Genomic DNA, 14,253 nt, shown 5'->3' on the forward strand with positions numbered 1-14,253 from the left:
CATTCATCTATTGATGGACATTTCTGTTGTTTCCATATCTTGGCTACTAGAAATAATGTTACAATGAACATAGGGGTGCAAATATATTTCCAAGTAGTGTTTTCCTTTTCTTTGGACAAATACCCAGGAGTGGAATTGCTGCGTAGCTCTATTTTTAACTTTTTAAAGAACCTCCATACTGCTTTCCATAGTGGTTGTATCAATTTGTTTTCCCCCTCAACAGTTCAGGGGGCTTCCCCCGTGGCTCAGATGGTAAAGAATCTGCCTGCAATGTGGGAGACCTGGGTTCAATCCCTGGGTTGGGAAGATCTCCCTGGAGGAGAGCATGGCAGCCCATGCCAGCATTCTTGCCCGGAGAATCCCACGGACAGAGGCGCCTGGTGGACGGCAGTCCATGGGGGTCGCAAAGAGTTGGACACGACTGAGCGACTACCCACGGCACAACAGTCTTGGAGGCTTCCCTTTTCTCCACATCCTAGCCAACATTTGTCATTTGCTGGACATTTTGGAGCAGAGGAGAAACACCCTAAGAACTCTGGCACAGAAGCCCAAAGATGTGGCAGTGGGAAGTGTCAAGGGCAAGAAGGAGGGTGATGAGAAGAGGCAGGAACAGAAGCTAGGCTACAGCCCTTCTCTTCTCTGGGGCATCTGAACCACAAATCCAGGAAGCAATTCCACATTGCCCAGCTCTCAGACTTATTACTATTCAATGATGGTATTTCAGGATTACTTCCATAAGCCCCTACCGATCCTCCCATCCGGAAGGCAAGCCTCCGTGTGCCGAGTGAAGCGTGTGCTTCAGAGTGGAGGTGTGCAAGGAGCCGCCCAGGGAGACAGAAATCGGGCAGCTTCTCTTCAAATCGGGCCCCAAGCAAGAAGAGCCCTCATTCTGCGGGCCACCTTGGGTAAGGGGCCTCTGCCCTCACCACCCACCCGGGAAGTTCTCCCCAGAGGAGAGGGCTGGGGAGGGGCAGAATCCAGGAGAGAACCGAAAGGGCGAGGCCTTCACATAATTCCAGGATGAAATCGGCCAGGGATGACGGCCTGGAAAGACCCCAGGACGGTTGAGAGGAAAGGGAAGGCAAGGCGGGAAGTCAGGTCCAGCCGACTAGGTGGGGAGCACCAGCCAGACGTGGGACCGGCGGCGGACCCACGGACCTAGGCGGGGCGGGGCAGGTGGGCCAGGGGCGGGGCCTGCGGGGCGGGCGGGGGCGGGGCCCGGCACATGCGCACCGCGGCGGCGCGCGCCCGAGGAGTGGCACTTTTTAAAAGTGCAGCCCGGAGGCCAGCCCGCAGCCGCGCGCACCTCGGTCCCACAGCCCGGTCCCGCCCGTCCCGGCCTCACGCGGCCCCGTTTCACATCAGTCCAACCCAGGCCACTCTAGCTCGCATCATGCCGGTCAAAGGAGGCACCAAGTGCATCAAATACCTGCTCTTCGGATTTAACTTCATCTTCTGGGTGAGTGAGTGCGACCGCCGCGCGCGCCTCTCGGGGGCCACCTGTCCGCCCCGCGCATTCTGTCCGCGATCGGGGTTGCGGGCAGCCGCACTGCCTGCGCGGGGAAGACTCCTGGCGGGGAGGAGAGGGCGCTGCGGCCGCCAGCTAACTCCTCGGCCCGAGCCGAGACGGGCGGGGCGGGCGGGTTGGTCCGGGGCGCGTCCGAAGCGAGGCGGGCGGCCGACGCGCGGCCCTGATGAGTTGCGGGTGGGGTTGGTGTCTGCTCCCACCCCGAGTCCTTCCGAGTGCAGGAGGAAGAATCAGAGCAGCCCTCTGCTAGGGACTCAAGGCCCTGGTCGTGAGGGGCTGTGGCGGACTGTGCGGCTTGTGACTCTGGCGGGGTCCCCCGAGTGTCCGGGGCCGCGAGGAGGGGAAGGATGCGGACGCGAAAAGGGACTTATGTCCCGCCGGGGGCGCTCAGCCAAGAGCTGTTGGGCACGTTTGCGCGAGAGGGGAAGGGACGCGCCGACCGCGGATGTTGGCGTCCCGGGACCCCACCCGTAAATGAAAGTCGGGGTCCCTCCTGCACCCCCGAGCTCTCAGACTGATTCTGAGCCGGCGTGAGAAAGTCCGAGCTCCCTCGAAACAACCTGAAAGACTAGCTTGTCTTGATTTTCTTTTTCCCCCAAGGGCGATAAGTATCTGGACTTGAGAGAACTCCGGGACAGTTGGGGAGAGTTGGGGCCGATGCTTATCGGCGCCAGTGTGGGATGAGTCCCGTGTTTCTCCATTTCCGTGAGGGATCAGGTGGCCGCCCCACCTCCTCCCCCGCCAGCCCACCCAGAAGCCGGGTGGGGCCCCCGGGAGTTGACTGTCACCTGGGGAGGACGCAGGCCTGGGGGTTCCAGGACTCCCGCTGCCGGTCACGGGCAGCCTCTCAGCCTACGGCAACCTGAGGCGGGCAGCAGGAAAGGGGAGATTTCCCTCGGAGCCCTCCCTAGGGGGATTAAGGGGCCACCCAGAGAAAGAGGCAAGGAGTAGGGGACTTGGTGTCCTGGTTCCAGGGCCACATCCCCCGCTCACAGGTGGATGATTTTTGCCCCTTTGCCATCAGGAAGGTATTTGGAAAGGCAGGCCCTGTGCCGCTCTCCAGAGGGAGATGGCTGTAGAAGCAGGGACATGCCACAGGAGGCTTGTAGCAAAACTGTACTTATTCACCGGGATCTGTTTCCCCATGAGCCCCAGGGAAAAGTCTCCTAAGATTTACTCCTCTCCCTGGAGCTGACTGGGTATGAGACGGACCTCCCCTTGCACAATTCATCACACCAAACACCTGCCCTAGTGAAGGTGGAGCATAGATGTGCCCTGCCCAGCCCAGGGCCTCCTCTAGGGAGACCCTCCTGCGCTGGGCACCCCTTCCTCCTGCTTTTCCCACCAGTCCCAGCAGCCAGCCAGCTAGCTGCCAGCCTCGCTTCCTCCTCACCCCAACAGAGGCACCAGAAAAGAATGTGGAAGGCCGGCTAGCCCCGCCTTGCCCCACCCTAGTCCTTTAAGGAGTTTTCCTCTAGCCCCTCCCTAGCACCTTCTCTCCCCTGCTAGTCCCCTGGTGACTCCTTGGCTTCCCAGGTGGCGCTAGTGGTAAAGAACCCACCTGCCAGTCCAGGAGATGCAAGAGATGGGTTTGATCCCTGGGTCGGGAAAATCCCCTGGAGGAGGAGGGCATGGCAAGCCACTCCAGTATTCTTCCTCGGAGAATGCCATGGACAGAGGAGCCTGGCAGAGCCACCCATGTCCAGAGCTGCCCTCACCTGGGCTCACTGCTGCTGATGGGCAGTGTCACCTGAAACAGAGATGACTCACTCTGGGAACTGTTGGGTGTAGAATTAGGAATGACTTTCAGGGTCATCCTGTCCCACTTCTTCACAGTAAAGAAGTGGGAACCGGAACTGGGCTGATTGATCAGCATCACGGGAACCAAGCCAATACCTCGGCTCCTAGATCCTTTAGGTCCTGTCCTCTTCTGTCTCCATCGCAAAATCAACAAGGGGACCTGGTAACAGGTGGCGTGGGGGGTAAGCAGTAGCTACATGAATCTGAATCAGTTATTGTTAAGTTGTGGTCGTTGTTGTTGTTTCGTCGCTAAGTTGTGTCCAGCTCTTTTCTGACCCCATGGACTGTAGCCCACCAGGCTCCTCTGTCCGTGGGATTTCCCTGACAAGAATACTGGAGTGGATTGCCATTTCCTTCTCCAGGGGATCCTCCCAACCCAGTGATCAAACCCACATCTCCTGCATTAGCAGGAGGATTCTTTACCACTGAGCCACCAGGGAAGCCCGTTGTTCGGTACTCCTGTATATGAAGCCCTCATCTCCTAGGAGGTGATGGAGTAAAGGAACACTGTGATCCCTTGTGCAGCACAGTACAGCCTGCAAAGTCCTTTTCCAAGTTCCCCAATACAGTCAGAGCAGAAAACATAATCCCCTTTTTTACCAATGACCAGGAAACCAGTCCCCAGAGAGGTTCCGTAACCTAGCCAGGGTCAGGTGGCTGGAGAGTGTCAGGGGTAAGTTTGTAAACAGGTCTGGTGGGCTGCAGTGTACCCGATGCACTTTATGTCACTGCTAGCCACCATACCCAGCTGGATGAGAATGACAGGAGGGTGGCAACAAGCCCTCAAAAAATGGTTTTTAAGGGAAGCTGTGACCTGAGGGAACTGTTTGCTTTGATCATTATGATGTCATCACTTCCCTTTCTCTCTTGAGACCCAGAATTTATAAATTCAGTGTTTGGGACCTGATATGGGCCTCGAAGAGCAGGAGTTGGGAGGGTAGGAGTCACCTATACCTCATGGACGGGGTTGCTGAGAGGAGTGGTCCAGCAGGGATCCAGAGAGGAGAGGCCCACCTCAGTGGCAGGGGCAATCAAGGAGGGAGGGTGTACCTCTTCCCTGGCCCCCATTCTCATTCCTGAGGGACCCCTCGGTGACAGCAGAGCCTGCACCACCTGCCCCCTCACCTCCAAGTAAGACCCCCGGTGCCTGCAGCCAAGTCAGCAGTCAGTCTGTACTTCCAGTGGCCCCAGGACTCTTAACTTCCCAGTTCCATTTCAGTTGTTTTTGGGTTTCCTTCGACCTGCTTGCCCAACCACCCTCCAGAAAAGGTTGAGAGGGGAAACCTGTTATGATGCCAGAGTGGCAACCTCCGCTGTTTAGTGGGGAACCAGAGCTGGGCCAGGCCAGGTGTTCCCATTCTACCCTCACCTCCCTCTGCCCCTTTGCTCATTGTGTCCCCCCACCTCATCCCTGTCCCCTCCCTCACTGATGGGAAGAGCAGGGAATTTCTCTTTCCCAAGAAACGGTATCTCCTGGGCCTAACTCTGGCTTCATGGAAACCAGAGTTCAGGGGCCTGGGTATTAGTCAGCTCTGCCCTCAGCCCACTTTGAGCATGTCACTTTTGTTTTTGTGTGTGTGTTTTATTTAGCTGCGCCAGCTCTTAGTTGTGGCATGTAGAATCTAGTTCCTTGACCAGGGCTCGAACCCATGCCCCCTGCATTGTGTGAGCACAGTCTTAACCACTGGACCACTAGCGAAGTCCCAAGCAGGTCACTTTTTTTTCTTCTTAATATATACATTTTATTGAAATATAGTTGACTTACAGTGTTTCAGGCACACAGCAAGATGATTCAGTTATACACATACACATTTATTATTTTTGAAGTTATTTTCCATTATAGGTTATTAGAAGATAGTGACTTATAGTTCCCTGTGCTATACAGTAACCAAGCAGGTCACTTTTGAACTCCATAGCTCAGCTTCCTCATCTGTAAGACCAGTGAGTCAGAGCAAATGGTCCCAAAAGTTCAGCCTAAGAAACCAGCCCCATCCCCGTGACCTTACAGCAAAGGACTTTGCCACACAACCCAAAATAGGAGTCCGGAAATGGAAGTGTACAGTGGGTACCCAGGCTTGGCTCAGAGAGTGGCTTCATTTGACCTTTATTTCTGGGACCTGAGTATTGCCTCTCCTGTTAACCCTAGAGTTGCCTCCACTACCCCTGGGTGAGGTCTCCCCCTGGGTGAGCCTTTCATGGCAGTGCTTCCCAATGGTTAGAGCACCAGCAGCTCTGGGTTCGATTTCCCCATCATCACGTGGAGCTGGTGCCTGCCAGCACGTGCTCATGATGCACTTGGCCCAGGAGCTTAGTCCTAGGTGCTGACTAAGCTTCCAACTGTAGCTCTTATCCCTGTGGGGAAAGGAGGTAGGGAGGGTGGGAGCCACCGCCTGAGAAGTGTGGCAGTTGAAACCAGAGAGATAGCCAGGTGCACACCCCTCGTCCACACACGTCCGGGCTTCTCCTCCTCCTCCTCCTCCTCCTCCTCCTGCGTCACTGCCAGCCTCATTCCTCCACCCACCTCTGCAATCCCCACTTCAGGACACTGACTCCATTTCATGGGTGGCCCCACCTCTGGAAATAAAACTGCAGAGGCGCCGGTATTCGGGGTCTGGGTGGGGGATGGACCAGCAGGGGTGGCGCTGACTGGTGCCCCTCCGACCTAACCTGCGTCTTCCCCGCAGAGGATGTTTGCCTTCTGTGCGGGGCTCGGCAGGCCACTGGGCTCTTGCATGAAATGGCTTCCACCCTTTGGCACCCAGACAGCCGGAGCCCGGCAAGAGCCGGCTGTGTTTGCACAGAGCCTGGCAGGTTAGGGGAGAGGGGAGGGGAGGCCAGGTGTCTGCCTCTGCTCCGGAAAATAGGACTTCTCCCTGCCTGGCTCCTGATGGCTTTTAGCCCCTCCACTTTGCCCTCCAGTGGTTGTCAACAACAGGTCTGACTCCTGATGGGGGGCCTGGGGGCGGGGGACAGGATTCCTACACAGGCGCACACACTCAACTCTTTCTTTTCAAAGTGGCCCACAGCACCATTCCACACCTTCCTCTTTGTGCTCAAACGAAACCACTGCTGGTTCAGAACCATTTCGATAGACAGCCCTTCGGAGGGCTGTCCTCACCGGAATGCTTACTCTGCTAAATGAAGCCTTCTGCGGTTTTAGACCTCACCCATCAGAGTTCTCACGCTTTTCCTTTCTGTGTCCGAGGCGAATCTTCCCTCTTACACTCAGAACTGTGTGTCCGTGTTTGATGTGTCTGTTTTCCTGTTCAATTCCATTTTGCAAGGAGGCCTGCCCTTTGGGATCCATTGCACAGTCTGGAGCTTAATACCCCTGGGACTTAACACAAGCACCTTTTCTACTGAAGAACACAGCCTTGACTGGCTTTCTTGGGTACCTCTGGCTGTGAGGTTAGGGACCTGAAGTCACAGGTCACCATGGCTTCTGTGGTCCTGTAGCCTTCTTGGTGGATAGTCTGGGCAGAGGAGCTTGGAGAAGTTTCTGGAAGCTGCATATATATAGTTTATATATAGTGTTCCTGCCGCCCCCAGAGTAGGATCAGGGGAACCGCTGCGGGTCTTTTCAACCAAAGTCTTGCAGAAACCATCATTCCCTCTAACCTACAGAAGAGCACTGACTTCATGGTTCAGGAACTTGAAAATCTGGGGAAGAGACTGTCGAACCCGGGTTCACCCAGAGATCATCATTTGCAACTAAGGGAATTCAGGAGATCAAAAGCGCTAAACAATACATTTTTTTTTTTAAATTTATGTTTTCCAAGTCTTAACTGCAGATACTTGCCTGCTTCGTTCTGTGGAAAAAGTAACACTGGTCCAGGGACATGTTCGTTTTCCGTCAGACGATGGCAGGCAGCTGTGGAAAGCAACATCCTGTGTCCAGATGAGATAATTTTATTTTAATTACATCCATCCAGTAATTCTTCCCCGCCACCAAAAAAACACTGACTTCTGGATAGTTTTTAAATACTGCATGCTGTCATCCTTGACTGGCAGGTCTGAATTTGGGGGGGCGGGGAATCCCATGAAATCAGTAGGACTTGCCTCCAAAATCATAGTGATTTGACATTTGTATACCCTGAAAAATGAAGGTACCATCTCTCACCAAAATCACAGCATTTGTTTTTCTTGAATATATATATACCACATCTTTTTATCCATTTACATTTAGGCTGTTTCCATACCTTGGCTGTTGTAAACAGTGCCGCAATGAACATCAGGGTGCACGTGTCTTTTTCTTGAAATGAGAGCGACTTTCAAATTTGCAAAACAGTATCACTGACTACAGTTGCCATGCTATATATCACATCCCCATGACTCATTTATTTTATAACTGAAGATTTTGTACCTCTGGATCCCCTTCACCCATTTCGCGCCCCATCCCCGAGCCTTCTTCCCCTCTGGCAGCCACCCATCTGTTCTCTGTGTCTGTGGGTTTGGTTTGTTCATTTGTGTTGTTTTTCAGATTTCACCTAACATAATACTTTCCAGTTCCATCCGTGTTGTCACAAATGGCACAGTTTCTGTCTTTTCTTTATGGCTGAATAATATTCTGTTGTGTATATGTACGTGTGTGTATATATACTTTGTATATATATATATACACACCACATCTTCTTTATCCATTTACATTTACATTGTTACCATATCTTGGCAATAGCTGTTTACAATAGGAAATACTATTTACAATAGTAACTAGTGCTGCAGTGAACATCGGGGTGCATGTAACTTTTCAGATTAGTGTTTTTATGTTCCTCGGATACGTAACTGCAAGTGAAATTGCTGGATCACTTCCATTTTTAATCTTCTGAGGAACCGCAATACTGGCTGCACCAGTTTACATGTCCACCAAGACTGCACAAGGATCCCTTTCCCCACATCCTCGTCAACGCCTGTTACTTGTTGTCCTTTGGATAATAGCCTTTGTGACAGGTGTAATATATCTCATTGTGGTTTTGATTTGCATTTCCCTAACGATTAGTGACTATGTGCATCTTCTCATGTGCATGTTGGCCATCAGAATGTCTTCTTTGGGAGGTTTGGTGTTTTTAAGAGATAGTTGGCTATAGGGACTTCTCCGGCTGTCCAGTGGTTAAGACTCCTCACTTCCTCTGCAGGGGGCATCGGTTTGATCCCTGGTTGGGGAACAAAGATTCCACATGCCATGGGGGCATAGCCAAAGCATTCGTTTAAAAAGATAGGTTGCTATAGACTGTGTCTCTTCACATTCATATGTTAAATCCTAAGGTCTAATGCAGTGGTATTTGGAGGCATGGCCTTTGGGGTGATGAGCTCATGAGGATGGTGCCTTGATCTTGGACTTTTCCACAGGTCCATGGTACTTTGTTATAACAGCCTGAAAGGACTAAGATGTAGTTATTTAAAGGTCCCAATCGAGAACACCTCTTCCCTTCTAGATGAACAATTGTAGTGTGCCCGTTTGCTTGCAGTCCTCCTATCCATGTCTCCCTCTGATGGGTGGGAAGCTACCCCAGCAGAATGTGCCCTCCAGGTCAGGAAACTGTCCCCGTAAGGCTCTTCCTCCTGCTCATCCTGATGCACTTATAAGCGCCTTCTTCTGATGTGGGGCTGTGGATTTCATCCTGTTTTACTATTGTGCTCAAACTTTTTAAAGCCTCCTTTCTGCCAGCCTACTTTCCCCCACTTCAATCACATTATAGCCCTGATTCCCCAAGACAGGTAACCCTTAAGAGACCAGAAAACTCATTTCAACTAGGCATTTAGATGCTCTTCCAATGCTGGGGAGGAACCCTTAGGCTAGGGGGCTGTGACATGACCCTCATGTCACAGGTGTCTCCCAGGGTCCCATGCCCAGGGCTGTAACGCAGGCATCTGCTGGCAGGATGGGCTGTGGGGGAAGGGCAGAGGCTCTGGGTCCCACCGTGGGGCCATGCCTGTAAGGGATAGAAGGACGGTGGGCAGCTGCACCAGTGTCTGCCTGCCAGGCTTGCAGCAGTGGCAAAGCTAGGACAAGAAGGAAATGTACTAGGTTACTCTGGAGAATCTGTTTCCCAGAGCAGGGCTGTGTCCACACTCAGTTTCTGGCCAGTTCAGCAAAAGCATGGGCAGAGCTTTCCTGCCAGAGGTCAGGAAAAGGAATCAAGCCTCCATCCGTCAGGCAGCTCCCCTAGAGAGAGGCCAGGCTCCCATGGCACCTGCAGGCCAGGTGGAGTGGCAGGTCCCTTCCTGTCTTGAGAAGGTAGATGCTCTATTCATACACAGGGGCTCTCTCTTAGGGCCTTTACGGTGAGAAGATGCCACTTTTGAAATAGAATCAGACGTGACTAGGAAGGAGAAAAGACAAAACTGAGAACTTCTGACCCTGAAATTAATAAAATGGATCCGCAAGACTTAGCAACATGAGAATTTAGGCCCTGTAGTCAGTCTGTACTGGGTCCACATTGTAACTCAGATACCTATGTGATCCCAAGACAAGCTATTGAACTTCTGTGCCTGAAGTTTCTCATCTCAAAACTGGAAGTTAATATTACCTACCTGGAGAGTTCATTGAGAAAGTATAATGATTCAGGTGAAGTGCTTCGGGTGGGACTAGGAACCTGGCAGATAGCAGACAGCTTGTTGTCTGAATGTTGGGACTAAAATGAAGGGGGCATCCTGGCAAACGAATAGGACAGGTACATCTCCCACTACTCAGGGTTGTGCAAGCAAGTGGTAACTGGTTCTACAGATGGAATGAGAACCAGGTCCTCATGGCTAAAGTATGTCAGCAAGAATGTGTGTGTGTGTGATCACCAGGCATCTTAGTGAGGCGTACACAATGGAAAACACAATAGTATTCTGGAATTTAAAGCCAAACAGCCCCAAAACAATCTCCCACATCAGATGATTTTGGTTAAGATCAGAATGCCTGCTTTCAGCAGAAAATGGATTTATGGGCTGGCTGACGTCTGCTACAAGTCTGGCAAACAGGCAGTGGAAACTTGAAATGAGATTTCTTGTTTAGAAGGAAGTTACCTTGGGCAGAGGCCTCCCTCCCATTCCCTCAGCCCTAAACCACTTAACACCAGCACCTCATAGGAACTGAAACTTTTCTCCTCTTAGACAGAATAAGGCTCTGATTTTTGTTGTTGCTGTTCTTTTAATCTATATGGCTGCACCAGGTTTTAACTGTGGCACATGAGATCTTTTAGTTCGGCATGTGAACTCTTAGTTGCAGCATGTGGGATCTAGTTCCCTGACCAGGGATCGAACCTGGGCCCCCTGCAGTGGGAGCATGGAGTCTTAGTCACTGGACCACCAGGAAAGTCCCAGGGCTCTGGTTTTTTAAACGATGCTGGCTCAGCCCTCAGAAGGGAGGCTTTCTCAAGTCTCGAACTTGTTCAAACGTAGTCACTGCAGAATTCCCATAAAGATGTGCTATATAAAAGAAAAGGCTTTTATAGGTCCTTCATTCTCCACCACACCCCAGAGAGGGGACCAAGCTCCCTCCGTTCCACCAAGGATGAGACAGGCAGTCAAGTAGCTGACCTGTGCCTGGCACATGCTGTGCATACAACAGAGGGAGAGAGCTGTCTGCCAAGGCACTGCATGTCTGCTCTGTGACCGTGGGCAAGTTACTTTACCTCTCTTGAGCCTGTTTCCTCATCTCAAGCTGGGATGATGGGAACTACCTCGAAGAAGGCAGTCCCACCCGCATCCTCAGGTTCAGAAGGGGTGTGCATGCATGCTCAGTCGCTCAGCCCAACTCTTTGCGACTCCATGGACTTACTGTAGCCCACCAGGCTTCTCCGTCCATGGGATTCTCCAGGCAAGAATATTGAAGTGGATAGTCATTTCCTTCTCCAGGGGATCTTCCCAACCCAGGAGCAGCAGGACCCAACAGTAGGACTCTAGTTTCCCATTGTTCCTCTTCTCCCCTGGAAATCCGTTCACTGTGCGCCTCCAGGGACTGTTCTCCTGTTAGCAAGCTGAACACAATTGCCCAGGAGAGACCAGCAGAGCAAGATGGTGGCAGCCACTGGCTGTAGCTATTAAGCCACCTCCCCTCCTCCACCCAGGAGGCCCTCAGGTGTTTTAATATCCCAAGAAAGGTAGCTATTAAGCCACCTCCCTTCCTCCACCCAGGAGGCCCTCAGGTGTTTTAATATCCCAGGAAAGGGAGGTGAAGGGTCCTTAGGCAGGCTGAGCCTGTGCTCAAGGAACCGTGGGGAAGGTTACTTCTTTAGACTTACATTTCAATTTTGATTTTTTTGTTTTTAAAGTTGAATTATCTAGGTGGTGGGGTAGGTGCCATGATCTTCTTCTCAGTGTGTGTGTTAGTCATTAAGTCGTGTGTGACTCTTTGTGACCCCATGAACAGTAGCCCGCCAGGTTCCTCTGTTCATGGGATTCTCCAGGCAAGAATACTGGAGTGGGTTGCCATTCCCTTCTCCAGGGGATCTTCCTGACCCAGGGATCAAACCTGAGTCTCCTGCATTGCTGGTGAATTCTTTACTATCTGAGCCATCAGGGAATCATGTTAAGGGCACAAAATAGCCATAAGAAGGGCTTCCCAGTTTTGATCCCTGGGTCAGGAAGATCACCTGGAGGAGGAAATGGCATTCCACTCCACTATGCTTGCCTGGTAAATCCCATGGACAGAGGAGCCTGGTGTGCTGCAGTCCATGGGGTCACAAAGAGCCGGACACGACTGAGCGCACACACGCACACGCACACACACTTGGCCATAGGAAGCAGAAGTCTTGCCTCCCCGGGTCCTGGCTTGGGGGAAGGGGGGCAGGGGATGGTTGGATTTTGGTTTTGTTGCTGTTGACAGCACCTCAAGGTGCCACATTGTGTAAAAGAGCAACTGAGAGCTGAGCCGCAGGGGGCGTCTGTGACCCAGGAGATTATTGGGGGAAGGGAGGAAATGACTTGTTAGAAATGCAGATTCCTGGGTGGGGTGGACAGCCAGTGGGTGACTCTCCTTAGGCCTCACTTCACTTAGGTGGGGAATGAAGGTAATGTGGCAACCTTCCTACAATAATTCAAGGTCATTGGGAGCAGTAACAGGATATTTAATGTAAAACTCCTATTGTGACATATTAGCCAGAGCTCAACTTCTGCAGCTCTCTGTAGTTGCTATTATGTAAGCTGCCTCTCCTTAGAAGTTTTCAGAGGTTGAGGTTGCCCTGAGCTTTCATGTTCAGCCGCGTCATTCCTTCAGCTCTGTCAACCCCCATCCCCCGGCATAGCTCAAAGCTGAAATTTTGCCATAGGCTTCATCCCTTTCAGAAGGTGAAATAGAGAAATTATCTTTCCATCTGACTGCAAAATGCCCATTTCAGAGATTTCCCCAGTTTGGGAAAGGCAGGGGAGGGAGGTGTCAGTTGGGGGCACATCAGAAGGCCAGGTTGGCAGGAGCCCCTCTTGTGGAATCTGTCCCAGAGGAAAATCTGAGGAAGAGTTCACTTCCATACGGGGCTTCCCCGGTGGCCCAGTGGTGAAGAATCTGCCTGCCGGTGCAGGAGAGGTGGGTCCAGTCCCTGGGTTGGGAAGATTCCCTGGAGAAAGGAATGCCGACCCACTCCAGTATTCTTGGAGAATTCTATTTACAGGGGAGCCTGGCAGGCTACAGTCCATGGGGTCGCTGACTAAACAACAAACAACAACGCCTTCCATACACAGCACAGCCTGTCCTAGGGAAATCGCAGGCTGCAAACATTAGGGATGTTTCTGCCAAGGATGCCCAGGTCGTTTTGGCATCTCAGGGAGGAAGGTTCACCAGGTGAGTCTGTGGGTGGAGGCATGTGGGGAAGCCAAATGCAGGTTCTGACTTGAGCATTTACTATGACTTCTTCCCTGCTCAATGGGTTCAAGAGAGTGTTGTCCAGCCAGTATGTATCTCTCTTACCTCTTCCTTCCTGCCTACGTGCCCTACATCCTCCCCCTTACCTGTCACCGTGTAGCCACCGAGGTGGCCCTCGGGCTCAGGCCCCCTGGCTTTCCAGTGCCAGCAGAGCAGCCGTGCGCCCAGGGGACGCTCAGCCCCCATTCTGTGACTTTGTGCCCTTTGGCACTGGCATTTCGAAAGCTGGTCTCTGGGTTCAGAACCACCCCCCTGCCGAGAGAGCTTCACCATATCCTCCAGTTGTTCGGTGTTTAAATGAAAATCTCGGAGCAGTGGTTCTCAAACTCGAGTGGGCAGCAGAACCATCTGGGGGTGCTTGTTAAAACATAGCTTGCTGGAACTTCCCTGGTGGTCCAGGGGTTAAGACTGTGCTTCCACTGCGGGGAACGAAGATCGGACATGCCACATGGTGTGGCCAAAAAAAACAGCACAGTTTGCTGGGTTTCACCTTAGTTGGTGTGCTCAGCTGCTCAGTCGTGTCCGACTTTGCAACTCCATGGACTGTGGACTGGAACCTGCCAGGCTCCTCTGTCCATGGAATTCTCCAGGCAAGAATACTGGGGTAGGTTGCCATTCCCTTCTCCAACTCAGGGTTTCAACCTGCATCTCCTGCATTGCAGGTGGATTCTCTACCACTTGAGCCATCAGGGAAGCCCACCTTACTTGGGTTTCTAATCAAATAAGTCCAGGGTGGGTACAGCAAGTTTGCACATCCAACAAGTTCCCAGGTGATGCTATTGTCACTATAGCTGATTCAGGGACCACACATTGAGAACTGCTGGCCTGGAAAGAAGTCTCCCCGTGGCCTTTGAGGGTACTGGTTTCTGTAGATCCTCAGCTCAGCAGAAGCCCCAAGGGAACAAGATGGCCCCTGGGATGATCATATCCACGAGGAAGGAGAAAGTGGGGATCGGTCATTCCCCAGGACTGTGGTCTCTGGGGCTTTTCCATCATCTCTAATAAAACTAAGGTCAGTAATAGGCCCTGGTTGGCCTCTTTCCATTCTGCCATAACTAACAGTTTACTTGTGAATGTTGCA

The 14,253-nt window shown here is 52.2% G+C and overlaps 1 protein-coding gene across 1 annotated transcript in view; it reads left to right on the plus strand.

The window, feature by feature from the left end:
• The first annotated feature begins 1,251 nt into the window (after positions 1 to 1,251).
• The window catches only part of CD9 (CD9 molecule), a 35,485-nt gene continuing 22,483 nt past the window's right edge, over positions 1,252 to 14,253 (plus strand). The window contains exon 1 of the mRNA XM_043440378.1: positions 1,252 to 1,459. Coding sequence (XP_043296313.1) covers positions 1,394 to 1,459 — 66 coding nt within the window. The 5' untranslated portion in view covers positions 1,252 to 1,393. The remainder of the gene's footprint in view (positions 1,460 to 14,253) is intronic.

This window comes from Cervus canadensis, chromosome 21 (genome assembly GCF_019320065.1).
Source record: "Cervus canadensis isolate Bull #8, Minnesota chromosome 21, ASM1932006v1, whole genome shotgun sequence".
NCBI classification, from domain to species: Eukaryota; Metazoa; Chordata; class Mammalia; order Artiodactyla; family Cervidae; genus Cervus; species Cervus canadensis.